The 27,910-nt window shown below is 38.8% G+C and overlaps 1 protein-coding gene across 1 annotated transcript; it reads right to left on the reverse strand.

Moving 5' to 3' along the window:
- Positions 1 to 6,289: 6,289 nt before the first annotated feature.
- AQP1 (aquaporin 1 (Colton blood group)) lies at positions 6,290 to 26,468 on the reverse strand. Its single transcript, XM_061474395.1, has 4 exons — positions 25,944 to 26,468; positions 10,125 to 10,289; positions 9,645 to 9,725; positions 6,290 to 8,162 (listed from the first exon to the last, which is right to left on the reverse strand). The coding sequence occupies exons 1-4, from the start codon at positions 26,331 to 26,333 to the stop codon at positions 7,983 to 7,985; spliced, it is 816 nt and encodes a 271-aa protein (XP_061330379.1). The 5' UTR covers positions 26,334 to 26,468; the 3' UTR covers positions 6,290 to 7,982.
- Positions 26,469 to 27,910: the final 1,442 nt, after the last annotated feature.

The raw sequence follows: 27,910 nt of genomic DNA on the forward strand, positions 1-27,910 counted from the left end.
CTGGATTCCTATTACAGTATAAGTAAATAGTATCTGTCTAAATCTAGATGCAATTGGGAGGCAGTTGACACATTTGAATGTAAAAACCTTTTTTTCATCAGACAGGCTTTCTTGACAAGACTACGCTGAATGCCTTCTCTGGTGATTTACATTAATGCTGGCAAGGAATTACTTTTAATTTTTGATAATTTATGTATTTACCCTTTGGATGTTAAACTAAGTTGTAAGTTCAAAACTGGACAGTAAAGATTAATGTCAAGCATTGCAAATGCTTTTATTTTTGTCAAAGTATTTTTATTTTATTTTATTTAAAACTACAGGTCCTGTCTTGGTGTTCTCTTTATATTTGTATGTATAGGCACATACAAAAGAGTCTAGTCTTTATTAAACTCAAACAAGGCCTCATCAGTATTGTCAGGGAAGTTTCCAGTTGTTCAACTAATCTTAATGTGTTTGTCATCTGAATAGCTTTTTATGTTTTGCTAACTGAATTCAGTAGACCTGCAGTGACTTCAATGGGTGCTTAGAAAATTATCTCACACATGGACTTAAATTTAGATGGCTTGGCTTACAAGGCAAAACAAATTTTGTCTGGAATAACAGAATTAAACTGAATCGCAATATCAATAAAAATAATAATGTGATTCAAAACATTGCAGGATAAAATACAAAAAGATGTTCCCCCCCATAAAAGCACAAGAATTAAAACCAAAAAAAAACCAAACAAAACAAAAATATCACAAATCAAAGCAGTAAAACAGGTCTGTCCAAATCATTCCTATGAATATAATACGAACTGCAATCCGAATCTTCATTGAAAGTCACCCAAGAACTGTGTTACATATTCTCTGGAATAATAGGAGTTGGGAAAGTGTGTTCTACACAGACTCATTAGTAATTTTAAGTATCTCTGCCCCACATACATGTTTTTCTGTATGTAAGACTACATGCGCAGAAGTTTGTACACCTACACATACTCACTTCTTACTGAGCCATATGCAAGTTATACACACTAGTCAGAGTATTTATCTTGGCACAGTTCACCTACCACAACAGAGTGTGTGATCAGACTGTTTTCCTCATCTATCATTGAATACCATACATTACCAACTAGTTAAATCTCTAGACCCTGCATTTCTTTCATTTCTTTTTCATTTTCTTTACGAGTGCAAAACATTCCAGTGAATTTATTAAGCTAAGCTCATAGGACTGGGTACCGTTAAAACCATTTATGCTGATTTATGTTTGGAATAAATGTGTACTGGTGAACCCCTACAGTTTTTCTGACACCATTATTAAAATTTAACAATGATTTCAGTGTTTGAATGGGCTCAGGAAACAGCTATTATTTTTCAAGAAGCCAAAGTCAAGGCTTCTTAACAATATTGGGCAAAACTGAATAATTGGACAAACAATCCCTTAAGGAAAGAAAGAGGTTATTGTTCATACAGTGGAAACCCTAGCATAATAATTAACCACTCTTAAAGTTTTGACGAAAGGTCAGATTCAATAGAAGCACAAAGTGCTTGAAAAGTCACGTGAGAAGTCCTCATGTGACAAGTCAGAGTACTTGACAGAGAACTTGAACAGAATTCGAACACGTAAAACTTAAGTCCCTAAATCACTTAGGTGTCTACACAGAACCTAAGTTTTCTTTAAAGTCCCTCAAAGACCAAAGTTCAAGTTCTGAACAGTTCCACAGTTTTACCCCTGCCAGCAGTCAGAAATCAGCAGTTTCTCCAAGTTGTCTGAAAACAGTCATTTCTACATTGCACTTGATCCAGATCAAGAGGACATGAGTCTTAACCAAAGGTGTCCATCACCTCGTTTGCTTTCAGTTTTCTAAAAGTTCATTTCTGTGCATTCACTGGACAGAAATAGGTGAAAACTGAGAGCAAGTACTTCCATCCTAAAAATGTCACCAAGGCATACTTAGTTATTTCAGGATGTTTATATTAGTAAATAAAATTATCCAGTGACTGTCTGCTAGACCTAAAAGCAAGTAGTATGATATGATTTGTCACAATACAAGTCTGCTTTTCCCACTTTAAGGTGGCTTTGTCCAAACCACATGTTTGGAACAACCTAGGCATATAAATCTCATTCTGTCAGATCATGTCTCTTTCACCAATAACCTATACAAAGAAAGGCTTATTGAAGTGCACTTTGAAGACTGACAGAAAAGGACTAACATGGATTAGCAAGGAGTAAGACACACAGAAATCAGAGTCTTACTGTGTAATGCACGCAGCCGTCAGGACTTTCTAGGGTTCCCCACCAGCAGCAGATGGGTTAGTGCTGTTGGGACACAAAGGCAGTGTGTCAAATTAGCACCTCATAGACCTTTCTAGCTATTACATATTGAAATAAGTGTTTGAGATTCACTCCCATGCCTGGCTAATGGTCAGACAGAGCCGATATCAAATCTCTTACAGCAGACATGAAAGTCCTAGTGTCCACTCCCTAGTATCACAACATTTTACACTACCATGACAACACAAAACACTGTGAAGCCAGATAGGAATATGATTTGGCTCTTCTTTCACTCCGTGAACAATGCTAAAACCTTTCTGAGTAAATCAGATCTGGCTCCAAGACAGAAAATACAGTCACAGTACAAGTGACCTCTCTTCCCACGCAGCACTGGTAGGATATAAAATCAGGCAGGCCCATCACTTTCCCCTCTTCCCTTTAATTCATGCCAGGTTCTTCGGGATTATGTGAAATTGTATAACACGGAAAAGTTGGAGACCCCTAAGGGAAACCAAGTGTGTGCTGTATCTTGTAGTTTTCATAGTCACATCTGTCTTCTGGATAGATTTCTACCTGCAAGTGTTCCATTTACTTTTCAGGAAAAAAAAAAAAAAACAAAAAAAAAACAAAAAAAGCATGACTGTTTCTGACTGTTTCCAGCAATTGCACTTAACAGCCACTCTTTGGCAAAGAGCTTCTGTTTGGCTCCCATGCTTCCAGGAAACATTGTTTTGCTTGTTTTCAATGAGAAAAAAAATAAAAATAAAAATCATAAACGGTCCCTCCAGGTTTTTGACTAGGAGTAAGTATAAATCCCTTAGAAAAAGGAACTAGCCACAAACTAAAGGGAGAAGAGATTAAATGGAGGGATCACCTTTAACTGTTAGAACTCCTTCTCATGACCTTGAAAATTAAGTGTAAAGGGGAAGAAAAGGAAAGAAATTACTAGAAATGATACCAAAATAGGCAAATAGCATCACTATGTTGATAATTTTCCACCAGCTTCTTAATTCCTGCTCTAAGACAAGAATAGAAACAAAAAAGAGGAAATGGCACAATGAGGGCAATTCATGGCAAATATTAGAGCATGGCAGGTCAGGAAGTTCAGGAGATCATGAAAAAGGGAGTGGATTGAGTTTCTGGGTTCTTTTTTATAAAAATCTATAAATCTCATAACACAATGACTGAAAAAGTCAAAGACCTTTTGCTCAAACAGGCATGTCTCAAGGGCAGTAGGGTGTACAGTTCCCTACAGCATGAAAGGAGAATGAATCCTTTTGAATACTAATAAAATCCACAAATCAGTTGCCTTTTAGGTGGTGGGTCATTTCCCTCCATCCATTCTTCATTCCTGTGTTTATTTAGTTGTCAGTCTCTTTACCAAATTCTGAAGAATACAACAATTTATCACAGTATTACAGGCAACAGGGCTGATGTCCACATCTAAACGCCATTACAGCTGAGGTAGGTAACCGGTTCTAGTAATAGCTATTACCTATTTCTCCCTGCAGGACTGGACATGGTGTAGAAGAAAAGGAATAGCAGTGGGCAGACATCCTATGCCATATCAGAATTTAGTGTAACTCCCTTTGTAAATCTGAATGCATTAGATTTTCACAACAGCACAAGGGAATCTTGAAGTCAATGGGAATTGTGTATTCTCAAGAATATTATTCGGATCCCTATGTGGCATATGATTTTCAAGATCCTAAATCAGTGTGATCTCATAGATGGGTTATGTCTAATTATCAATGAACCTCTTTAAACAGAGGTTTGATTTCATTATTTAGCTTTGGAAAGTCTATAAGATAATGGATTTATTCCCAGAAGGAATTCTGCGCTAAGAAATTTCTGTAATATCAGACAATTTCTATACAAAAAATATGGTCCTTTTAAGCACATCAGGCTTGAGTAAAATAAAACCCAAAACCATTCTTGACACAGATGTTTGTTAGAGCTAATGCTTCAGCTGAATCATAACAGCCATATTCTTAATACAACTTTATTGTGAGACTCTTGTCACTTCCAAACTTCAGCTGCGTAAAAGGAGGGAAAACATTGAAGTACTATGAGAAACTCTTTATTAACAACATTGTGTTATTTTAATTTTTTATAAACAGTAAGCTGTGAATTGTGACTGGAGCAGGTGGTGGATGTGGAAAGACAATGGAAGCTTCCTGGCTTATTGGCTGTCATTATGTTGTGTTTCAATCGCCTTTCTTTCCTTGCACATGTTAGAAGACTATGTAGAGTCTAGCAGCATGAAATCTAAAATTAAATTGCCAGAATTACAATGGGGAAGCAGAACATGTATTTACTTCTAAAGATAGATGTCTTAAGTTAGGACCTATATCTCCTTAGATTGACTATAGAATCAATGCAGAGGCAGGGGTTTCTCCAGGAAAGAATTCAAAGTACCTTCCTCAGGCTTCTGCTAAGTTGTCTTGTGCCGGTGCATGCAAAAATGAGGTAGCGCTTTGTCAGCTGTCTAAACCACAGAGTGAGTCCATCTGCACTGCTGGTGTCTTTCCATGGGATGACAGCTGCCCCCCAGACAAAACAAAGTGGTTCATCTTTGCATTGCTCGGTTTTAGTCACAAAAATTTGGGAGTACTTTAGTTGGGATGGGCCATACAGACACTGACAACTTTGCATTGCTGAACTTGGGAATATTCCCCTGTGCTTTTACATTTACTAGTGTATAGCCATTTTCTGTGGGGTTTTGATAAGATGTGAGCTACCCAACAAGGTGGCTACAGAGACCATGTTAGGTGGTCCCTAGCTAACCTATGAAAGCATCTACCCCTTATCATATTTTCCTGTTAGAATGTGTGATAAATGTAGAGGCTTGTCCCTGGGAATCACCAGAGCACAGACATGATCTATTTGTCCATAGGTTGGGATCTACTAGTACATACATCATGGGAGCTGTTTTAAACAATTGTGTTCTAGGCTTCCTCTTGATGTTTGGGAGATTTTGTTGAGTTTCTGGGTAATCACATGCAAGTAAATACATTTTCCCACTTGACATTTGCTAGTGGGTTTCAGTAGTTGCTCTCTCGTGCTTTAATTCCTTTTCTGGGTATCTTACAAATATTCTAATGAGATGATGATAACTTTTAAGTGTGCTTCTCGAGCACAAAGCGAAACCATTTGTGCCAGGAGTGAGGAGCCACTAGCAGCTCTGGCTTTTGCTTAGAACCTGCTGTTCTGAGCTCAGGATCTAAGTACTACAAAAACACCTTAAATATACTATTAAGGTTTTCCTTCTTTAAGAAGTGAGGTAGTTATGCCTGAAATTCTGTTGAAATACATTTTCACTTACTTTGCTGTAAATTGTTTAAACATTTTCACCATGAGTAAATACACCAACAAATTATGTATCATTTTTGTACACCTTTCATCTATTTTATTTATTATTGTGGTAAATGTAAGCAGCAGCTAGAGCAGCTAACATGATGTAGTCCTCTTCCACACTAAAAGGAAAGGCTGTATTGCTTTCTTCAAAGTAGAAGCATAGAAAATAGAGCAACACAGTGCTCTTTGGAGGGTGTAGACTAAGGAACAAATTGTGAATCTCACATTCTCTCTATCACTATAGAGATATCAGCTTGAGGTAACTTTAGCTTGCCAGGCTTGTCAAAACAAACTCTGGGTGACTTGCAACTGTTCTGGCTCATTGATTTTGTAAGGAAAAAAAGGGTTAATATTGGGTCAATGGATGCATTGGAGTACCAGCAAATGAAAAAAAAAAAGATTCTGGAAAGTAAGAACAAGTTTGTGATATCCTGCTTCATTTCTAAGTGTAGTCTAGATAAAGCTTCCTTCTAGGTGAGGGCCTGCTTTGCCTGCCATACAAAGAAAGAAGCTTCCTTTACCCAGTGCTCTCATCAAATCAAAGGAGCAGCCAGAACTAGAAACATGGAAATTCTCTCAGTCTTACAGGTGAGCACCTGAAGAACGGTGTAGAAAATGAAATTGCATTGTGTTACAGGGCAAACTAAAAATCAAGAATCCATCATGAACATTCCATGTATTAGCACAACTGATTTTGTTTATTTTTATACCACCCCAAAATTCATGCTGTATGTACATAGGCAATACATGGGATAGCACACCAAATGTAGACAAGAAAGATATGCATTGCTTTATTTTGCTGGTGATTTTCCTTTTTATATCTTTTCCACTGTACATCTGCTCAACTTCATGAAATGATCCAACCTACATGGATTCCCATGTTGACCCTCTCCTGACTCCACACTGTCTCTCTAAGAGGAGACATCCTATTACCTCTGGGGTGATTGTCTGAATGATAAAGTGCGCAGCTTTTTATGTAGGTTCCTCTGGGCCTCATTTCTTATGTAAAACTGTTTAGTGCAGAACAAGTATAACAGCATGTATCTGGTTTAACTATACTCTAGAGTTAGTAGGTAAGACCAGCTAATGCTTTGGGTTACTCGGGAAATCATAAGTAGCACACACACAGAAATGAAAACAGAAAATAGTTTTCCATATTGTTGAGAGTGTTAATTTTCTTTACATTTCCAGTGTCATTAATTTTGCTAAGCACTGCTGTAAGTCTTTACACTTGTCTTATGCTCTTATTTTCTTACAAAACAGTATACTAGGCTTTCTGTATAAAACATATATATAAACATTTATATATATATATATATAAAAAACAAAGCAACAACCCCCAGAATGGACTTACACACAAGTACATATTTGTCCCTCATTAAAAAATATACTGTGTGTATATTTATTCATTGTCCCTGAATGTCACAGCAGTGTCAATTAGAATGGGGTTCAGGAAGAAAGGGCTTTTCTTTTTTTTTTCCTGCTTTGCTTTAAAACATACACTTAAATTACATAAGATTAACAAAAGCAGAGTAGTCACAGGAACAATCAGAACCTGTTTATATATCGGCACCATGTTGTTCTTGTTGCCATTGTTATTACTACTCCCCAACTTGACTTCTAGTTATTACTTCCCAGGAATTAATATAGCTACACTTTTTTTGTCATATATTCTCACAATAAGCTGGATGTAGGTTCAGGGAGAATGAAACACTAGAAAACCTAAATGGATCCTGGGACTGTAGAGATTCTAGTCCAGTTTAACTTTTCTGACTCTCTTCCTCAGAGATTATCAATCATTAAAAAAAAAATGGTTAATTCTACATAACAAGTAATTTTTAGTGGCCTTTTCTTCCAAAAGGTGCTTCTGGGCAATGATTTGAGATAGTTTTTCACATGCACTGCTGGCGTTAGATACCAGCCTTGCATATTTGTATAAATAAATTTTCTGGCATAAGGCCTATATTACTGGTGCAGATGGTTCTCTGCCCTTGGAGTCTATTCTTTCAGCAAACAGACCGGTCACTTGAATTACTTCTCATTACTGAGTGAGGTGCTGGTAGAACCCTATATGCTTAATGCACCAGAAATTTTTGTGGTGGTGAGGAAGAGGTTAAATTTCAGCCCAATTTATTTAGCCTATGCAAAAGTGTCTAATGACTTCTCGGCCTGAAGATTTTGTAATTGAAAAACCCCAGATATAAAAATGCTATAAAAAAATGCTATAAAGATTGGGGCAAAAAATGAAAAACCATATTGAATTAAAAAACAAAGTTCTGCTTGCAGATTTACAAAGAGTCTATAACACTGATAAAATCTTCTGAAACCAATGTGCCTTTTTTTTTTTTTCCTTTTTTTTTCCTTGTGTTTCTTTATTTTGGCTTCATTTCAACCCTGGAGTTCATATCATCTCCTTCCAGATCATACTCTTCTACTTGACCGCTGGTCCACACCTTCATGCGGTCAGTCAGGTCGCTGCTTCTGGGAGCCAGGATGAAGTCATAAATCAGGGCAGCACTTGCTCCTCCAATGATTGGGCCAACCCAGAAGATCTGAAACACAGTTCCCAACCCAGTTAATACATCAGGTATTATTCCACCATGAAATTTACAGTGAAAACATTAAAATTACAGTCTATCACCTGATTATTTACTTAACCACAGTACAATAAACCAAGAATTTCTCACCATGAATTGGCAATAGCCCCAGAGATTAATAACTGTGAGTATGTTGTCAAGTTCTGATATTTAAAATTAGGAATCTACTGGTAAAACATCACTGTTTCTCCAGACAGCTTTAGCAGGGGAAGATTATTTCTAAAAGCAACAAGGGTGTTAAATTCCATTTTCCCACTTACTTTCAGTGACAGGTGAATTAGAAAGTAATACTTAGTAAGAACCTAATTAGGGGCTTAATTTGCTGCTGGCTGCTATTTAGCTAGTGACATTGTTGTAATTGTACTGGTCTAATTGCTTAAGGCAAGTAAAGTTTGGAAACAGAAGTAACAAAAGTGTCTTAGAAGTCAGGCTGATTTTATTAGAAATAGTAGATGACGCTGAGGGATTGGGGTGGCCAAAAATTTCCTGAGTCTGAAAATACATTTTCTTTTATTCATCAGTATCAGTGGTTGAATATGAATTATTACCTTTATCTCTTCTCTGTACAAAGAAAAATAATTTTGTATTAAATTCTGAAAATGCTAGCTACTAGCTTAGTTACATTACCTTAGTAGCCTATGAAATATTTAAGTAGGAGATAATGGCAAAATTTTGCCAGTGTCCTTCTTTTAGGCTTTTAGAATAAAACTGCACCCATATCCAACATTTTCACAACCTATTGTACTACCATCAAATTTTGATGAATGTCTCCGCAACTGGCTGCCAAAATTGTTAAGCAGAAAAGTCAGAACAAGCTACACTTAAAGTATTTAAGGACACATACTCATTTAGGGCTTTTATAGCAGCCTTTTTTATTGAGCTTTTGTGAAATAAGTACACTTTCATGAAGTTTCTCATTTTAACCACATTTAAGCACAGAGAATAGTCTAAAATTTATAGTGTTTCCAGAACACTTATCCATGAAAGCACATAAGCAGACACGGAACTTTTAGATGGACATTTTATTAGCTTCCAAATGTTGGATCTTCCATTTCAGTTTATAAACCTGCTTAAGAATCTTCCTAAATTAGGTCTTCCCAGATTAAGCAGCAGCACTTTACAAATTCATTTTAAACAATAAATACTCAATACAGGATTCTGTGTAATGAGGCTTTAACATTTAAAATATTTGAAATAAATAAACATAAAAGGAAATAACCACAGAAAATCTGCTGTAATACTTTGAACATACATACTCAGCTTGAGGACATTGTGATCTCCTGAGGCTCTTCAGGAGCAAAAAGGGATGACTGTTAAATGAGACTGAAATGACAATTCACTGACTTGGTGCTGATGGTATGTGTTTCAAATGTTTTTTGATCTTGTAGACTATGCATATGCAGAATAATGTAAGCTAAACAAAGTTATTCAACTTACCCAGTGATTTTCAAAGTTGTTGGCAATCAGTGCTGAGCCAAAAGATCTGGCTGGGTTAATTCCACAACCAGTGTAATCAATCTAGGAGGTGGAAAGAGAGACAGTGGTGAAGCACTGATGCACATGTGGTACCTTCATTGCACAGGAGAGCAAGCAGCTGCCTACAGCATGGTTCAGATGTTCACAACAGTTTTATTCATCCCACCCACTCTCCCTCAGAAAAAGGGGGAAAGACTGTTTTCCATGCATCTGTCCTGTCCCACCAAGGAAACAAGTCCTACTGCAGTGATTCCTCCCAGGTGTGCAACATCATCACCTATTGGCATAGTCACATGGCCCAAAGAAGAATGTTGCAGAAGCAAAGTTAGTCTCTGAAGTGGAAGAAGGGACAAATTATCATCTGCCAGTCATGTTGCTGCCCTCACTGGCGCATCCTGAGGTAGGACATTGCAGATTTCAACTGTTAGTGTTAAAACTTACAGCAAGAAGATGTCCTAAGGCAACAGAGAGACCAATGGCCAAAGGTGCTGATCCCGAGACATCATTCCTCCTCCTGTCTGTGGTGGCAAGGACACACAACACCAATTGGAAGGTAGCAATGATTTCGATACCTAGTCCTTGACCTGCATTGATTCCCTCTGAAAGCTGCAAGGACACAAGAAAGAAAACGTCACTCGATATTCCTACCTGACTTCAACTAGTATAACAAAGTTTTGCAGGATCTGCTTTCTCAGTGGGAAAAAACAGACCTGCATAGCTATTTCTCTCCTCAGGTTGTTTTTGCTTAACAAGGAGGGTAAAATAAAAGAAGAAAAATTGGAAAGAAATTCCTTTTGAAACACTCACTGCTGTACTAAAGGCTAGGCATAACCAGCTTCTGTTGGTGACTCAGCATGGTTGCGTGGTTGCTGCATCCAGTCAAAAATGGATGCTCAACCATTAGAAACAATGATAACGTAACTGATCTATGTGTGAGAAACAAATGAGCCAGAGATCCAGCTTCAGCAGAGCTGATCCGTAGAAGTGAACTGTGATGCCCTATTCATTGCTTCTGAGAAAGAGGATCCTGTGGTCATGTTAAACATTGCTCAGCTTGCATTCAGCAACAATTGCTAAGCAAATAGGGGCAGGCAAAGAAAGGGACAAATAGTAAGAAAGATGCATAGCTCTGTGTAGCTTGAAAGTACTTATCCCTGCTATTGACAAGTCACATTAATCTCCTCACATCGCTACTTATTTCCTGTAATTCAATATGAACCCTTCAAAACAAGGGCAATTTCTTGCAAAATGCTGGTCGTATGGTCAGATTTCCACATTAATATTGACACTTATACTGTGATGCAATTGCCTGAAAATATGCTACTTTAATGTCACTTGAAATACCCTGAGATATCCATAGTGTTCATGTGGGACTGGTAGATGTGACACAAGTCCTACTGAAGGCCAAAGGTATCTAAAATGTCTCTAGATGTCAATTCTTAGGCAATGTTTCTCTGACTTGGGTAGGTAATGAACTTAGTCAATGGAGATCAGATCCAGTGAGCTGATGAAATGTAGGTGATCATTTGAGAGTCAGCTGAATAGAGCAGTCTTCCATTTTGTATTAACTAGATCTCATGTGATGACAAGAGCTTAGATGCTTAACTCACATGTAGACTAATTTTTTTTTTTTTTTTTTTTTTTGTCAGAGTCAAACTGAATCTTGCTCAACTTCTTTGGGAGCCATAAAAAAACATCCACAATTCAAGCATCCTAAGGGGCTAATGGGGGAAGCATTTAAATTTCCTACTGAAGTAAAACATACTCTAGAAAAACACACACTGGCAGATGTAGGTAATCCAACTGCATTACTAATCATGAAATCAGTAAAGTTTCTTATTAATGTAGAATCATAGAATCATAAAATAGTTAGGGTTGCAAGGGACCTTAAAGATCATCTAGTTTCAACCCCTCTGTCATAGACAGGGACACCTTCCACTACACCAGGAAGGTAAATGCTGTAGAACGTATTGAAAACACGGTAATTCACATAAATAAACATTATACAGTAGAAATACTGTCATGTTACAGGATTACCTGTAGAAACTTGTGCTTGACAAGAAAGCATGGACTTAAACCATTCAATGTTACAACAAGGTTTTAATTCTTCTTCTAATTAGTACATTCAGTAGTTCCTTAGTTAAGAGAAGCCTGTATCTTAGCTGAATAACTTTGTGCTAAGGAGAAATAACTACATTGTATGGATAGTACGAAACATGAGCTTGGATAGAGGCCAGAGAATCTGAGAATGTGAGTGACTCAAGAGTAGGAAGCAGGGTCTGCAAAACTTATGTTCAATAATAATGCTAACAGTAGGTTATCCAATCTGTCATAGTCTTTCCAATAAAATTACTAGGTCATAGATGGCAAAAAACACAACATGCTACTGTGACCCATACAGAACAATGAACTATGGGAAATCATGTTTTAAATCTGTTTTTGTGGTTTTACCTCCAATTTCCCCAAACCCAATAATTAAATAACCTTAAAGATGTTTAGCTGAACTCTTTCACTTTCTACCTTTGCTATTCACTTTCTTTCTTCTCTGCAACAAAGCAGCATAATATCAAATTCCTAAGCACTGGAAAGAAATCATCTGAGTTTTTGGCCAGCATAAATCTGATTAGCTACATTAAAACCAGTGAAAACACATTGATCTGTAAGACCTGCCAATTTGAAGCATTATTAACATATTTTTATATCTTGGTCTTTAATACACAGGACTGATATCCTTTGAGTTAGAAGCAGTTCATCCAGAGGTAGAAAGAAATTCTGGTTGAAATGGTGGGCATTTTTGTTCCTTCAGCATGCATACAGTACAAACTGAAATCAGTCAATGAACTTTTCAGCTTTAATAGCACTTACATGTGAGAAATGCGAATCTAATGCAAATATATATATATCAGCCAGCAGTAAAAATTACATGATCCAGAAATTCATGCTATATGATTGATATATTGCTAAATTATACTCTTTTAGTCATCCCTATCTGCAAAATCCTATCTCGCATTTGGAAGGCCAAATGGTCAAAAAGCAGATATATTATCAAATAAGTGAGTGATATCCAGATAAGTGGATAAGTGGATGAGGAACTAAATTTTCTTCTACTGTAATGCAACTGTTAAACATGAGAGAATCTGCATCTGATGTCTGACACACTGATGTTAGTATTTGACAAAGCCTTGGCATTACAAACGACTAAACACTGACCTACGAAGTTTTACCCTTCATTTGAAGGGCTTCTATAAAAAAAAAAAAAAAAAGGCAATAAGAGCAAAATTATGCTTTTAAAACCTGTGATAATTCTTATCTTTGAGAGGCGGAAATTATATTCTTCCTTTCCCTCCAGGAAAACACATCCTACAGCTGATGTGACTTGAGGTCATTCTCCCTGCTAATCAACACTTATTGATGGTGTGTGTGGAGTCAAAGAAAACCTGGAAATGTCATAGGAAATCTCTTGTTTTCCTCTAGCATGTAATTTTACACAGCCTGCCAGGGACCTAAGATTCCACTGTGAGAGAAAGGACTCTGGGCCATTTTCCAAAATGAGGGAAAATGAGACAAACCTTAAATGTTCTGCTTTGTTGTGGTCTGTGGGTCTCCAGTGTATAAGTGTAGCATCAGTGACATTATTTGCATACTTGTCAGAGATACAGTATCATGCAGCAATAGCTGGGACAGCAACACATGGAACAGCATGAGTTTCCACCACCCTAACCACATCCCAGACAAAGCATAAGATGAGTAGTAGAAAGGTGCATTTCTTAGTATCAAGTTAAAATGTACATGTGTATGTGTGTTTATATTCAGATTTATGATCCTTGGTCACAGTGGATTTGTAAGTGTTACCCATCTAACAATGCAATACAAAACATTTTGCACCTTTTGAATCTGCTGGTTTAAGCTCTTGATAGAACTAGTTAGGCATAACCAACATGAGTTAGTTACTCTTTCATTGTATTTTCCATATGTTGTTCAGGTTTTTTTAAGGAAGGCTTGAATTTTAGTAGAATACCTGACTCCAGAAGTCTCAGGGCTGTCTATAGCTTAATCTGAATCTAGTAGGAAGAAGTACTGAACATTACAGGGGAGGACTACCTATGGTTGTCAATGAAACAAAGGCAAAAAACCACTGCCGGTCTTAAAATCTAGCATTCTGCAACTGAGACTATCCAGAATATAAGGTGACAGTATATCTAGTTCTTAAATAGACAAAATAATGCCTTGAAACATAAGACAGTCACTTCTACTGTAGTGTCAGGGTGAAGGGACCACTTTCCAGTGACCTGTACCCACACCGCCGTGACTTTCTTCCCTGTATTGGTAGGCTGCTTACCAGCAGTCACAACAAACTTATGTGGGCAGCATGTCCGGGCTGATGCTGCATTTGCCATTGATGTGTCTGTCAGGAAATCTCTGACCTCTTCTCATATCAGTACAATAACTCTTAGATGCTCTGCATTTTAGGTGATGCTCATTAAGGAAATAGAAAAAAAATGGCAGAAGGCAGGAAACATCACAATAACTATCTCAGCTTTTCATGCTTCAGACTTGTGAGGCTTGAAGAGGGGATTCAGTGCATTAAGGAACCAAATATGCTCTAAAGAATTAATATGAAACACACAAGCCCACACTCCAACACAGTTTCCTACAATACAGGAGTAAACCCAGGCTTCTTTTTTGTTCACATGAATTGTTCCATTAAACTTAATTTCCAGTTCACTGTTTTGACAGGAGAAGAGGCAGAAACACACCCAAGAAATGGGTTACATAATTGCCAACATCAGAGCATTGTTTGTACACATATATATCTGATCAGCTGAATTAATCCTGACTGCATAAGCTTGCACTGAGTAATTGTCCTTTGACTGAAATAGCACCCAGACAACAAGCAGAAGCCTATAGGTAGACACCCCAAGGGAGATGTAACCATCTGTAAGCTGAATTCCACCATCAATATTTTCTCATGAGTTCACTGTGAATCTGAACAAGTTTGTGGGAGAAATATCTGTGAAAATCAGTAAATTTATAGAAATCACATCTCATTCAGAAAGCTCCTGAGCTGCAACTGATGGAACCTAAGGAAGCACTTATAGCCTGCTGAAGCCCTCCATTTTGCATTGCTGGACATGGCATGAGGTACAATACTGGTTCCTCATTTAAAGATTAGCTTTATCTGGAAATGCTGCTGCTGCTCTTGAGCAACCTGGTTTGAATTCAGTGCTGACTCTACTTTGAGCAAGAGATCAGGCTAGAGACCTCCTGAGGTCCCTTCCAAGCTGAATTATCTTGTAAAAGACCTTGGTTCTCTGGAAAGGTTCTTCTTGTGGGAAGGTTTAGGACACAATTTCCTCAATGCTGCTCTAGCATCTAACATCATGAGTTAATGTCTTGAAAAAGCTGGTGGTATATGCAGATAGTACAGCTGGTGATATATGCAGATAGTACAGCTGGTGAATCAGTCACTGTGAAGGATATGCATATAGATTGCAGGCTATGCATATGGATTATATTGGTGAGTCAAGTGAGACATAATCATAGAATCATAGAACAGTTTGGGTTGGAAAGGACCTTAAGACCATCTAGTTCCAACCCCCCTGACATGGATAGGGACACCTTACCCCAGGGGTCTGTCCAATCTGGCCTTGAACACTGCCAGGGATGGAGCATTTACCACTACTGTTCCAGTACCTCACCACCCTCACAGTAAAGAATGTCTTCCTTATATCTAATCTGAACTTCCCCTGTTTTAGTTTGTACCCATTACTCCTTGTTCTATCACTACAGTCCGTAATCAAATGAGGACTACTAAACCCAAGGGCAAAATGAATGGAAAATCATTATCTAGTCATGATCATGAGAGTAACCAGTTGAGACGAACACCTGCTTTTAGGTCTTAGGAAATGGGTAGTGGTCATGTTGCTGCCATATCTCTACAACATGAGACAGGGGAGAGGAGCAATGGAAGCTTGTTTCTCAGAAGTGCCCTTAACTACCATGTTTAGCTGACTGAATTCCAAAGCTTCAAGCAATGATTTGGGCAAATTAATGGTATGTTTTCTTTCCTTTTGGGGTTTGGGTTTGGGTTTTTTGTTTGTGTTTTTTTTTTTTGTTTGGTTGGTTTTTTTTGTGTTGGTTTGGGTTTTTTTTAGAGCAGGATACTTATGAGTTGTCTGCCTTCAGAAGCAAAATGGGGACAGGAAATTAAACTGGCCTAAGGTAAACCCAACTGTGTGCTTCTCTAGAGGCTTCATATTTTTCTCATTAGGAGTAAAAGTATACCAAGTTCAAACCTGTTTCCTGTTATATGGATGACTGTTATGCAAGGTGGTTTCATTACATAGTGCTATGCTCCAACTCTTCCAACAAACCTTTAGCCATGGATTGTATCTTCCAGGGTCCAGCTTACTTTCATATAACAGGGATTAGTTTCTCATTGTTCCTGAAAAATAACAGGCCTCTGGAAATGTAGAAATCTGTTTTTCAGTGGGGGAATGTCAACTTTCTCCGTTCTTATGAAACACTTCACTGCAAGCCATGCTGGCTGATGTTTTTTAGAGACAGAAAAGTAAAGCCACAGCAATTTAGTTACACATGTAATATTACTGATGTTTGGTACTTCTCTTCATATCCCAGTCATCCCTAGGTAAGGCAGCTTTTGCAGAACCCCAGCAATAGCATGGCTGACACATAATAAGAAGCATGTTGTGGACTGATTAAAAATGTATTTCTGTTTATTAAAGTGGTTTTAATATTCGTGTTGCGAGAAGAGCTATGTTCTCCTATCCACAGCATTTTCAGGACCTATGCTGCAATAAATAAATTATAATAGATAGACCTCTTTCCTTGTGTGTTGAATTCAAATAAACGGCTAACTACTTGCACTGAGCCTGCTCTTTTCAGCATCCCATGTTATCTCTGTCATAGCAGACTTTTTTTCTTAAAGGAAGATTTTCAGCATTTTATTCAAGCAAATTCTCACTGTGTTAATGTGTTTTCTTCCTATAGCTTAAACTTTCCCTTTTGTTTTTTCTTATTTTTCTTAATATGAAAAAATCTTTACATTAATTTAAATAGTTCATGCTCTTTCTTCATCCTCATGCTAGAAATATTAATTATGCTGCTTTATACTATCATTTACGTGTTTCACTGAGCAAAGTTCTTTAATGCAATGTTCTTCAAATGTAATCTCAGAAAGAAATCTCCTTAGTTCCCTCAAAATCATCTTTGTCTGTCATTTTGTCTGACTCTTCTTATTCTTTCACCTCCAGTTCTGTTATGAAAATAACTTGATAACTTCCATTTTGATAACATACCTTTCTTCTTCTGGAAGCCTGTCCCAGATCTACCGGCTATAAACCTTCCTTTAACTTGTAGGCAAAAATGTATTCAGAGAGTTTATCCCCAGCTATTTATCTACAGTTATTCTCTTCTCTCCTTGCTATTTAAAGGTATCACATTGAAATGGCTGTTTCTATACCCATTATTTGAGTGCTAGGGATTCAGAGAATGAAAAGTCTCATTTCTTTAGTAAGTAAGTATTTACAGGCAAAAATCTAAAGAATTTCACTGAAAATTATACAACAGGAGCACTCAGAAGAAGCTGCTTATGAGGCAAGAATTAACTTTGGATCATATCCTAGATCAACAATAGAAGCATTCAGCAGAACCTAGGGACAAAACATATTGTCCTATGCTAGATTATCCTTCCTATAAATACAGCCTTAAGAACTCTAAAGGCGACTCATTCAATTCCCAAAGCAGAAATCATATTTTCCATTCTTTGGAGAGCAGACACCCTCCAGGAACAAGACTAACCTCCCTCCTCCCACCCTATCATCAGACTGATGAGAAACTAGCCAGGGCTTTGTGCTACAGCAGCCTGGTATGCCATAAAGAGAAGAATGATGGTTTCATTTATACTAAAGCAGGGCATATAAAGTTTACATGTGAGGCCAGTAACAGACAGCAAAAGTCAATTCCTCTATAGGACTTCCATTTAGCACAGCTAGTTAGAGATAGACCATCTGTCTCACTTATGTTTTACCTTTTGATGTGCCTCTGGGAAAGTCACTTTGGGGAAACTTTTTTTTTTTTTTCATCTTGCTGCTAAGAAATAAACAACTTTTATCCAGAGGAAGAGAAATGGTGAGCTGTTTGTTGCTGGTCATTTTTTTTCATTGCCCAGCAAAACCCAAACAAATAGTTCATTTTCCATAGCACTTTTGAGGGACTCATTTATACCACAGAGCTATTTATGATGTCCTGCATTGTCAGCACAGAAGGAGATGATCATTCAGTGGGAAATTTTAGGCATATCTGAATTTTGAGCCTAATAAAATCAACTTTTCTGTGTTGTTACTGGAATAACTAGCTGGATTTGCATAAAACTCACAGGATGATTTCTGGCTGTTGCACCAAAGCAATATTCATTTTATGCTTCCAGACAAACACTCCAGCAAACCTGTGGAGTTTTCAGACTTTCCAAGTCTGAGCTATTTATACAGTCAATATTGTGCAAAGCATTGAAGATTTGGCATTTCATGGAGTTAAAAAACAACTCTGTGCAATGGATTTATGGAATTCAGGGAACAATTTCATTTCTCCACCTTGTTCATCAAGCAAGGAGTGGTATTAAAGGAAGGAAAACATGCCAAACATGTCTTTATTCATTCCTCAGTCCAAATACAGTCATGATCTTCAGGAGAAGTTGTGTGTATATGTGTAAGAAAACATTTGCCACAGTTCTGCTTTCAAAGCATTAATTGACTTCATCTGGCACAGAATTAGTGTCAGGAGCCTTGAAAAGTTTGGTTTTCTTTGGTACCTCCCAGCAATTCCTGGAGAGGGGATGCACAAGGCTCTACCAGGGAAGTACTCAGAGGATTTCTTTGCTCCTTTGCAGTCCATGAGTGCTAAAAGACAAACCCCTTGCGTTTTTGCCCTCCTGTTGTTTATAGTTTCCCCTTTGATGCCTGTCAGGCCCCGTATATTTGAGGTTAACGTTAGGTTAATATCGTGCCTTAGCCTCAGATCTCATTGACTTCAGTGGATCTGCAGAAGTTAAACACCAGCACTAGCTTTGCCTCTGGATGTTAGAAAGATCAGTACTTTCCCATCAGTTTGAACATGAATAAATACACAGGACTGTATACAGCTCCCAGCCAGGCCAGAAAAACCTTCAGGAGACATTTACTTGATATTAACATTATTCTGGAGGTACTGAGGAGCACGGCCATAGATTGTGATGTCCCGTTGTGCCAGGTAATGTATCAGCCCACAATGAAAAGGATGCTTCTGCCTCTGCATATTTGGAATACAGATAACAGTTTAAAGACAGGGAAATACAGAAACTGAGGAATGTAGACACATAACACACCATTTGCTATCTATGAATTTAAGCACAAACAGAACAGTTTGGACTGGTTTCCCTAACTCCAGAATGCAGATTTTTCTAAGAATAAAGATTTCTTTGACATTTTCAATTGTGATGCCAGGTAAGGATATCTATGTTATTGAATTATCTCAATTAAGCTAGAGAATGCACAAATAAACAAAAATGTACTACTGCTGTAAAAAAAAACAGGCAATTTCCTCTTGAGACAAACAGGAAATTTTTCAAGGGCTATTTTTTCTTCCTTTAGCACTTGTGATGTGGCTTAGTATCCTTGCTTTAAAAGCGTTTCTCTTAAAAGTAGCTAGATACAGCTAAGGTAGTGACACGTTCTAGGATTCTCTGATTAAAGAGATGCCATTCTCAACTCACCTGAAGGTTCACATCTGCTGAAGTGTTTGAGCCCTGCTACAATGACTTATGTTGTTTTTACCATTGCATCAATTTAATCAGAAGAGATCCATAATATTCCATCTAATGTTTGCTGTGGAAATTACCTTTTTTTTTCTCAGGTGGGGGTTCTTGCCATGTCAGATCTTGATTTAGAATTGACCCCCATCAATAGATTCTTTCCTTTTTTTTCTAATTTCTACCTAATTTAAATTGGGAAATGAGATTTGAGGTTATTTCATTTGAAGAATCTTGCTATCAAGCTATGTTTTGTGTGTGTGTGTGTGGAGGTGCGTATGCGTGTACACACAAAATACCCAAATACATATGGCATGATACATAGAATGCTAAGGAAAGGGAAACAATTTTAACTGTTTATTCACCAGTTAGGAAATGTGGTGGCAAAATTAATTTCCTTACTTTTCATACTTGATCCTACCTTGTCTGACAGCTGGTCAAACACAGAAGAAAAATCATTCTCCAAAAATCCCAGCTTGACTCCATTTAAATTACAATGTAAACCAATCTACCAAATTAATATTTTTAGTTCTATTTCAATTCATTATTTTGCAACCCTCTGTGCAGTTCTCTCATGAATTTCTATAATTTCTAAGAAGAAATAAATAAAGTGGACCTTTGATCTGAGGTATGAAGAGCATCTTTCAAAAAATGCAGCAGTCATCTTCTGGACATGAACCCCATTCATGGTACAAAACCCACTTTGAACCATTCTGTTCTAGTACCAAAAGGCTGTCCTGCAGGTGGATGATCACTAAGGGTGATAACCGTGAGGTTTACATGTCAGCCCAGATGTTTCTGCTGTCACAATATGTGAACATTAGAAAACAGCCAAGGCTATGGCTAGCTCTGAGCAGGTGTCTTTCCTGTGTTCCACCTGCCTGGCCAATTCAGTACAATGCTGGCATGCCATAAAAGGCTGCTGCTGCAGAACAGAAATTGAATAATGAGCTATTGTTTTGGAAGTCTTTGTTAAGAAATAAAAATTCCAGACTAATCTTATGAACAGGAACCATTTTGCTCATTCTAAAAATACAGCAATTTCTGGCCCCTTGTAGAAGCTTGAGTGCTTAAGCATGCAGATGTCCCAGCACAGGCAAGGCTGGCAGGAAAAGCCGACACTGGATAGAAAACAAGGAGTGTAAAGGGCAGTGGTAAAGAGAACAAAGCTCATTGTATTGAAACTTGAGAATGATGCAGTATATAATCTGCACTGAATAAAAGGCATCCAAGGATTTTTAATAAGAGCTAGAGGGCAGGAACCCAGCTGCATGTCTCATCCATCCAGTGGCACCTCTGGAACTGCAATTTTCCATACTGACTCAGAGGAAAAGCAACATCGCTTACTCAATTGTCCACACTCACTGTCAAGTTTATTTTGGAAATTCTTCCAACTTAACCCAACTTTGTTTATTTTGAGGTTGGAGAACAGACTCATAGGGTGCGGGCATAAAGAGAGAGGGAAATCACAAGGTAAACACTGAGTCATCAAGGCCAACCAGGCAAGTCCTGCTCCCCATCGTCAGAGGCCACTGCTGGTGCACAGGTTTGGACCAAGCGTAGGGACTCTGGTGATTCCTGCTCATGATCCCCTCTGAGGAAACTTTCTAAACGATGGGAAAGATTCAGTAAGGAATATCAGGATAAAAATATCAGTACTGACCCACACACACCATTATAAGGAATGGCAGGTCTCAACTTTATGAGGGAGCTCCCAATGCGGTGGTAATTTCATGTTTGCACTAGAGGACTCTGTGCCTTGGGAATCTGTTGAGAGAAAAATCACAGCACTGATGTCCTAGGGATAAGATGATACATATGCAGAAGCTAAGGATCCATACATCGTATGCCCTGTCCTATGCTTCAGTTTCCTGGAGGCAAGATATTGTCCAGCCTTCAGCTTTCCCAAGTAGCAGAATAAGGCTGTAGCTGTGGAACACATAAACTGCTGCTTTGTTGCTACCGGACCAAAATCCAGCTAAAAGGAAAGGAGACTCATTCTGAGTGACTTTTGTGAGGGTGGAGAGTGGCTCAAAGCAGCACATACTGCCCTGGTAGGAAGAACCAAGGACAGCAAAGGGCTCCTTTCCCGCTGTCTTTGAGAAAGGATTTAGATTTGGCCACTGTGTGTTTAACACCAAAAGGCATTGCACGCTTACTTGCACCAACTCCTCTGCAACAGCCAATCCAGCTTTGGGGACACTCTGCTGAGCAGTAGTGGCAAAGATATAGCCGGTTGCACTGGAAATCCAAAGGGTGTTCCAGCAACAAGTGACTTTCCAGTCTCCAGGGGTGGTATCTATATGACTATTCACCTGTCTTTAGAAAATGTTCCAGGCCTCTGAAACCACTGACCACAGATCCCTTCTGACTTTTCCAGAAAGTTGTTCAGTTATACAGCCATCATTCCTCAGTCCACTGTGTGTTTTTTAAAACCAAGTCCTTCTATTTGTTTCTCTTGGTTGTTTTTATTTTCTCTTTATCTGCTCTGAGCAACGCTACCTTCAGGCCTGTTTTTCTTGCCTACGATTTTTGATCCATTTACAACTTAAAAAATAATATCTTTCATAATAAACTTCAAGGCAGAGTTTTCAAATTGTAGTCCAGAGACTTAGGGGGCACATTTCCTTGCACTCTAATCAGTATGTCAAAATACAGAAATCCTGAAATTGTAAAACAGTGTCTGCATTTTTTACAAACTCGATTATTTTCACACACAAAAAAAAAATAAAACAAACCAAACAAAAGAAAGAAAACAAAAAACACTGATCTAAAGAAATTTTCTCAGCATGTTTTTGAAACCTTGATAAAAGTTCTCAAAATAATCATGGCTGAACTGTGAATACTGTGTTAGTTAGCCTAAAGTACAAAAATCTTCTCTCACCCACGTTTCCTCTTGAGCTCTTAGTTGGTCATTAACCGCCCATGATGAATAGTTTCTTCCATTATCCAAACTACAGATCTGTCTTCATTAGACAATAGCCAGCTATGCTGGCAGTTAAGTGCATTTAGGATTAGGTTTTCTCTATTCTTATAGTTTTACTTAGTGAAAATTTGTAACATGTATTAATGCAATTGCCAAAAAAATAAGATACAAGATTATGTAAGGAAAAAGACTTAATTTTTTAGAACAGCAAGCACACTGCATAATCCTCTTTCAGCTTTTCCAATTCTCAAAGTTTTACTTTGGCACCCACAACACTTGCAATATATATGGGAAGTTAAATGTCTTAAAAGGATTCAGTAACCTAAATACCCCTCTGAATATTGGCCAGAATGATGTTGGAATCAGCCAAAGTAACTAAAAATATTTCCATTTACCTCAGTGAAGTTTGGATCAAACTCTTCAGATGTGACTGTTTTACTTGTCTTAGTATAAAACAAACATTAATATTGAACATGTTAAAGGAGCTTCCTGCCTTTTCATTGTCCCTTCCTTTTCTTCAGTCCTGCACCTTCCATGGCTCTTTTCTGTGCTTCCATTTGCTTGTTTCCCTTTTTCTCTTTGGGCAATGAAAAAGGCACAAATTCATCCTACTTCATTTTGAATATTAACAGAGAGTTCCTATCCTGGAGCCTCATCATGCCAAAGAAGAGCTCGCTGTTTCTGGAGGACAATGCAACAAATCTGAAGTGTGACATACCTCTCTTTGTCTCTTTTTCTCTGTGAAATAGAGAGCAGCCTACAGAAATGGGCTCCTCACTTGGCATCTCAGTACAGGACATACATCTGGGCAGGATAAATCTAAGTTCAGGTATGCAGTCCCCCCCAGTATCCACCGGGGACACTGGATAGCTACTGACACCATTAAATTGCTCTCACATTTTTCCTGTAAAAAACACCCCTTCAAAAGCACGACAGGGACAGAATAGAGGACAGAGCCACGCACATCAAACCCTTTTCCAACCTTGTCAAACAAACAGCATTCCCCTTCTCCCTATTCTTTTTCTCAATAGTGAATCTACTTCTCACTTTCCACAGGAAGGGCAGGAAGACAAAGCAGCTGGCAGGAATACCAGCTCTGTCCCTCCCTCCTCAGGTTAAAAAGCATGGCATAAAAGCAAATATCTGTGGTTTCCCCTTATCATCTATTTGTTAAAGGAAGCAGTGTGCTCTCAGTGCTGGGTTGTAGTTTCAGAGTATACCCTGTTTGTGATCAGCTTTGCACAAGGACGGCGGTTTTGCCCTTCTTCCCTGTGCTTCGTGCAGACCCAACTCCCTCCTCAACTCTCACCTCCCTCCCCAAACAGTTCTGGCTTGTCAGTGCATTTTTGCTTTCTTCTCTAGCCCTTTCCTGCAGGGGAGAAGAACAGCTGCTACCCTCCCCATCCCTAGGGAGGTCTCCCAACTCTTCCTCTAGCCAGAACATTTATAACTGAATGTGAAAGAGAAAATAAGAAGTCAAAATTCTGAGACTTTGACAATGACAAGCACTGAGACCAGGGCTTTTAAGAACTATTTTATCCATTAATTCTTGCACAGAAACAGTTGCCAGATTTATAAAATTGGTATGATGGAGACTTACACTATCTGGTTTTGCCTGCAGTGTATTTTATGGCCATTTAAAACAATGCTGGTATTCCAGAGGCATTCCTCAAGGGGGAACAAAGCTTCCATCCTAAAATTTTTCAGGGTCATGAAGTAGTCTCCTAAGCTTACAAGATCAGTGACTTCACTGATCATTCCTATTCTTTCCACCTGTCCTCTCTGGTTCTGTTCTGAGATGTCTTTGTGCAGGGTTCTGAATAATATCTTTGTAGTCTGAAGAGCTACTCACTGAGGAGCAAGAAGAGTTTTGGGTTATTATCTACATCCCCTTTACAGTTTCAGGGCTTTTGGACAGGCGAATAAGCCAGCTGTCAGCACTTCGTGGCAAGCACAAAAGGAGGACCAAACATAAGTGTGTTGAAACCAGACCTTCTGTGTTTAATGGCAGTTGGACCTCTCGAGGAAATCACTTGGGCGGATACTCTGTTGCATGCGGTTGAGCAATTCCCTCTGCCAGTGGTTTCAGAGGGAAAGAGCACGTATGACACCCACAGCCAGAGCCTTCTGGAGTTAATAAAATTATTTGCTTTTTTCCAAAAAATATTTTGTATAAACCCATCAAAATTTCCAAAACAGTGGCACGATGGAATACCTGCAGCCACAAGGCTTAAGGAAGATAAGCAACCAGCCTGCAGAGTAACACGAGGGTGGATGATACTAAGCTGCTTAGGAATCACCTTCTTAATATCAGATTTTAGTATGTTTTCAAAAACTGCCTCACTTTCTGAAGTAACTGTAATACAAAAGCAAATTAATTTGTTAATTTTATTTTTTTGTTCCTTTCTTCCCCTTTTGCCTAAATGATTCCTGAAGAGATATTGTATTTGCAGCTTTATGTCCCAGATATCCCTGTGACTCCAAATGGGCATAAGATTTCAAATTAGCTCAAGTTTCAAACTGCAATCAGGAATATTCTGAAAGAAAGGGGACAAAAAAAAAAAGAAAGAAAGAAAGACGTGAAATACTTGTTCTTAACAGAATGAGGTGAAATAAAGTGACTATAAGGCAAATTCCATTTATATTACCCAGTGTACTGCAGTGGCTGCAGCAGTGCCTCTGACAGTGAGATGATTTCAAGTTCAGAAGTGTATCTATCCTTTTTTCTCACATTATGGAACAGGTGTAAAATGTCAATGTTTTGAGGAGAAGTTGTGACCAGGCAATTTTTAATGTAGTGTGATGTTGGCACCTGGCTGGGTGAGGGCTGAAACCTGCACCCCAGTTAAATGTTGCTGCCTCACATCTTTACCCAGGCTACACTGAGAATTCAGGGGTTTCCCATTTTTGCTAAAGCAGAAATTCACAGAAAGTGCAGATAGAATTCTGTGTCAAGCTGGATCTGAGCACTCTGCCTAGCACAACAGGTAATGTTCACACGTTCAGTGATAGGCTTTCCCTTGCTACACTTCTCTCCTGCTGTTCCTGCAGGCTTTCATTACAGTCATCAACAGGTTACACAACCCATTAATTAGGTATTGAAAAATAACAACATTCATAGAAGCAAAAACAACATTCATAGTAGTGAAAACAACATTGGTATATGCACATTAATCAGCACATTATCTGAGACCTTCAGAGCCACGAAAGGGATTTATTCATGCAACTTTTAGTGATTTCAGTGTCAAACAGGTTAAAAGGCACCTTTCAGGAACTTAGATGTACAAAATTGAACATGACCATAATATCCTGAAGTTCCAAAATACAGGTGGGGAGGAAGGACTATTCCCATGATATAGATCTATCCTGGTATCAGTCAGGACATTAATAAACAAAGACTGCCTGAGGTCACCATCACTGCCAACATCACCACCACCACCACCCCCCCACCCCCCCCATCTTTAGTAGATTATGGGTATTACATTTCTACTCTAAAAAAATGAAGAAGGAATTAAAAGTTCCTACTTACTGAGTTGAGCCCCAGGAGGTTGTTTGGGAGAGAGGAGGTGACTCCCGACAGAATAGCTGTGGCCACCACTGCCCCCAGACACTGGGCAATGATGTACATGAGTGCTTTGAAGATGCTGATCTGGCAGCTCAGCAGGAGGCCCAGGGTCACTGCTGGGTTCAGGTGTGCACCACTGATGTGGCCCACACTTTGTGCCATAGTAGCAATGGATAACCCAAAAGCCAGAGAAACCTTCACGTTGTCCTGAGACCTTGTTGAAGTTTTGTTGCCCACCACTGGGAAGCTAAAACCCAGAGCTGAGCCAATGCTGATAAAAATAAAAAGGCTCATGGCAAGGAACTCAGCCACCACTGCCCTCCAGAACATTTTCTTCTTGAATTCACTAGCCATCTTTCCTGTCTCTCTCTTTCCCCTCCTCACTTTCCCCTCTCCTTCTCTCCCTTCCTTTGCCTGTTATTTTTCCTTTGAGGACTGAAGAGAAATCTGGCGAAAAAATACAGTCCCTGGATTATTTATAGGGCTTTGGGTGGTCTGTAGGAGGGAAGGGGTGTTGCACAAAAGGAGGAAAGAACATCTACATAGATGCTGACTGCTAGATTGATGTAAGACACTGTATGCCTGCCAAAGTTTTTTCTTCCTTTCTCCCCCCCCCCCCGTGTTTGATCTCTGCTGCCGTTTTTAAGAGGGTTTTTTAAATTCTTGGAAAAGTCTTAAGGAGTGCCTCAGGAATTTTACTTCTTCAGCTCCTGTATGATCAATCAGCACATGGATTGGAAAGAAAACTTTTATGGGATTTCTGTCTTGAGCTGGACTGAAACAAAAAGCAAAGTTATCTCTGCAGGCTGGTAAGTTATTCATGCTCAGCTTCACCAGCAGCAGATAACATCTGAAAGTAGCAGGTAAAACTCACAACTAAATCCACGTTCTAGAGATTCAAATACCTCTGTTTCATTTGAAAACGGGTAGAAATGTCGCTTCTGCTGGCTCTGCAGACTGGGACTCTTTTTGATGCCAAGCCTGACAGCTGTACAGACGAACACACACTCATACAAGTGGGTTTTAACTGATGAATGGTAGGGATCAGTTTGAATCTCTGTGACCACTGTGTAAATCTGACATAATGCAGCAAATAAACTGGAAGCTTTATATGAGTTCAGTTTGGATGCTGAGGGACAGATTATTTGGGGGTTTGTGGCTTGGGTTTTTTTTTGTTTTGGTTTGGTTTGGGGTGGTGGCGGGGGGTGTTGGGTGTTTTTTTTTTCTTTGTTTTGTTTTTATTTACATGATTTCTTCACATTTTTTTCTTTCAAACACAGTGATGTCTCAGGGTTTCCCCAGGCTTGCTCTAAAGCACTCCTGACAGGAAGGAAAAAAGCCGATTTGGGGTGCTTCCCAGCCCACGTCCTGCTGTGAAAGCATAGCCCACACCACCCTGCTGAAGGCTGGCTGTCCTGGCTGTCACCAGGGAGACTGGCTGCTGCCGCTGAGCCACTGGACTGGCCGGAGACAGAAGGGGAAAGCAAGGGAGAAGGGAAATTACATGCTTGATTTTGCAGACAAAATGAATATCCCTGCAGTGTCAGAGCGTCTTTAGGAGCAAAAGGTCTAACCGCCTCTGGTTTTATCACAGCAGGACTTGAATGCATGCCTCAGATTTAGCCGTGTTCTCAGACCTCTGCCGGCTTTAACGGCTGTAAATCACGGGGGGTGCTCAGACTTTAAACTATCCCAAATCTGACCCAGGCTCAGAAACTAACTGATTCCCCAGGCACAAGTCCTGAAAGTTGGGTATTTAAAATCACCCTACTTCTCTGCCGCCTCTTTTTTCTCCCTTTTCTCCTGTTAATGCCTGGGTGTCAACTTCTGAATTGTACTTAGTTCAAGACTTTTTCACTTGGACAGTATGTTAGCACGAATATAAAATCAAATACACGCCTGGATAGTATTAGACAGTCAACAAGGGGTTT

Source organism: Pezoporus flaviventris, unplaced genomic scaffold, assembly GCF_033815535.1.
Source record: "Pezoporus flaviventris isolate CSIRO_AGI_PZ_B2104156 unplaced genomic scaffold, CSIRO_AGI_Pfla_v1 ptg000079l, whole genome shotgun sequence".
Classification (NCBI taxonomy): domain Eukaryota; kingdom Metazoa; phylum Chordata; class Aves; order Psittaciformes; family Psittacidae; genus Pezoporus; species Pezoporus flaviventris.

Coding starts and splice junctions, on each gene's coding strand:
- AQP1 (XM_061474395.1), bottom strand. CDS start 26,333: ATGGCTAGTGAATTCAAGAAGAAAATGTTCTGGAGGGCAGTGGTGGCT. Junction 10,290..25,943: donor ACCTCCTGGGGCTCAACTCA/GTAAGTAGGAAC, acceptor GTGTCCTTGCAG/CTTTCAGAGGGAATCAATGC. Junction 9,726..10,124: donor CCTTAGGACATCTTCTTGCT/GTAAGTTTTAAC, acceptor TCCACCTCCTAG/ATTGATTACACTGGTTGTGG.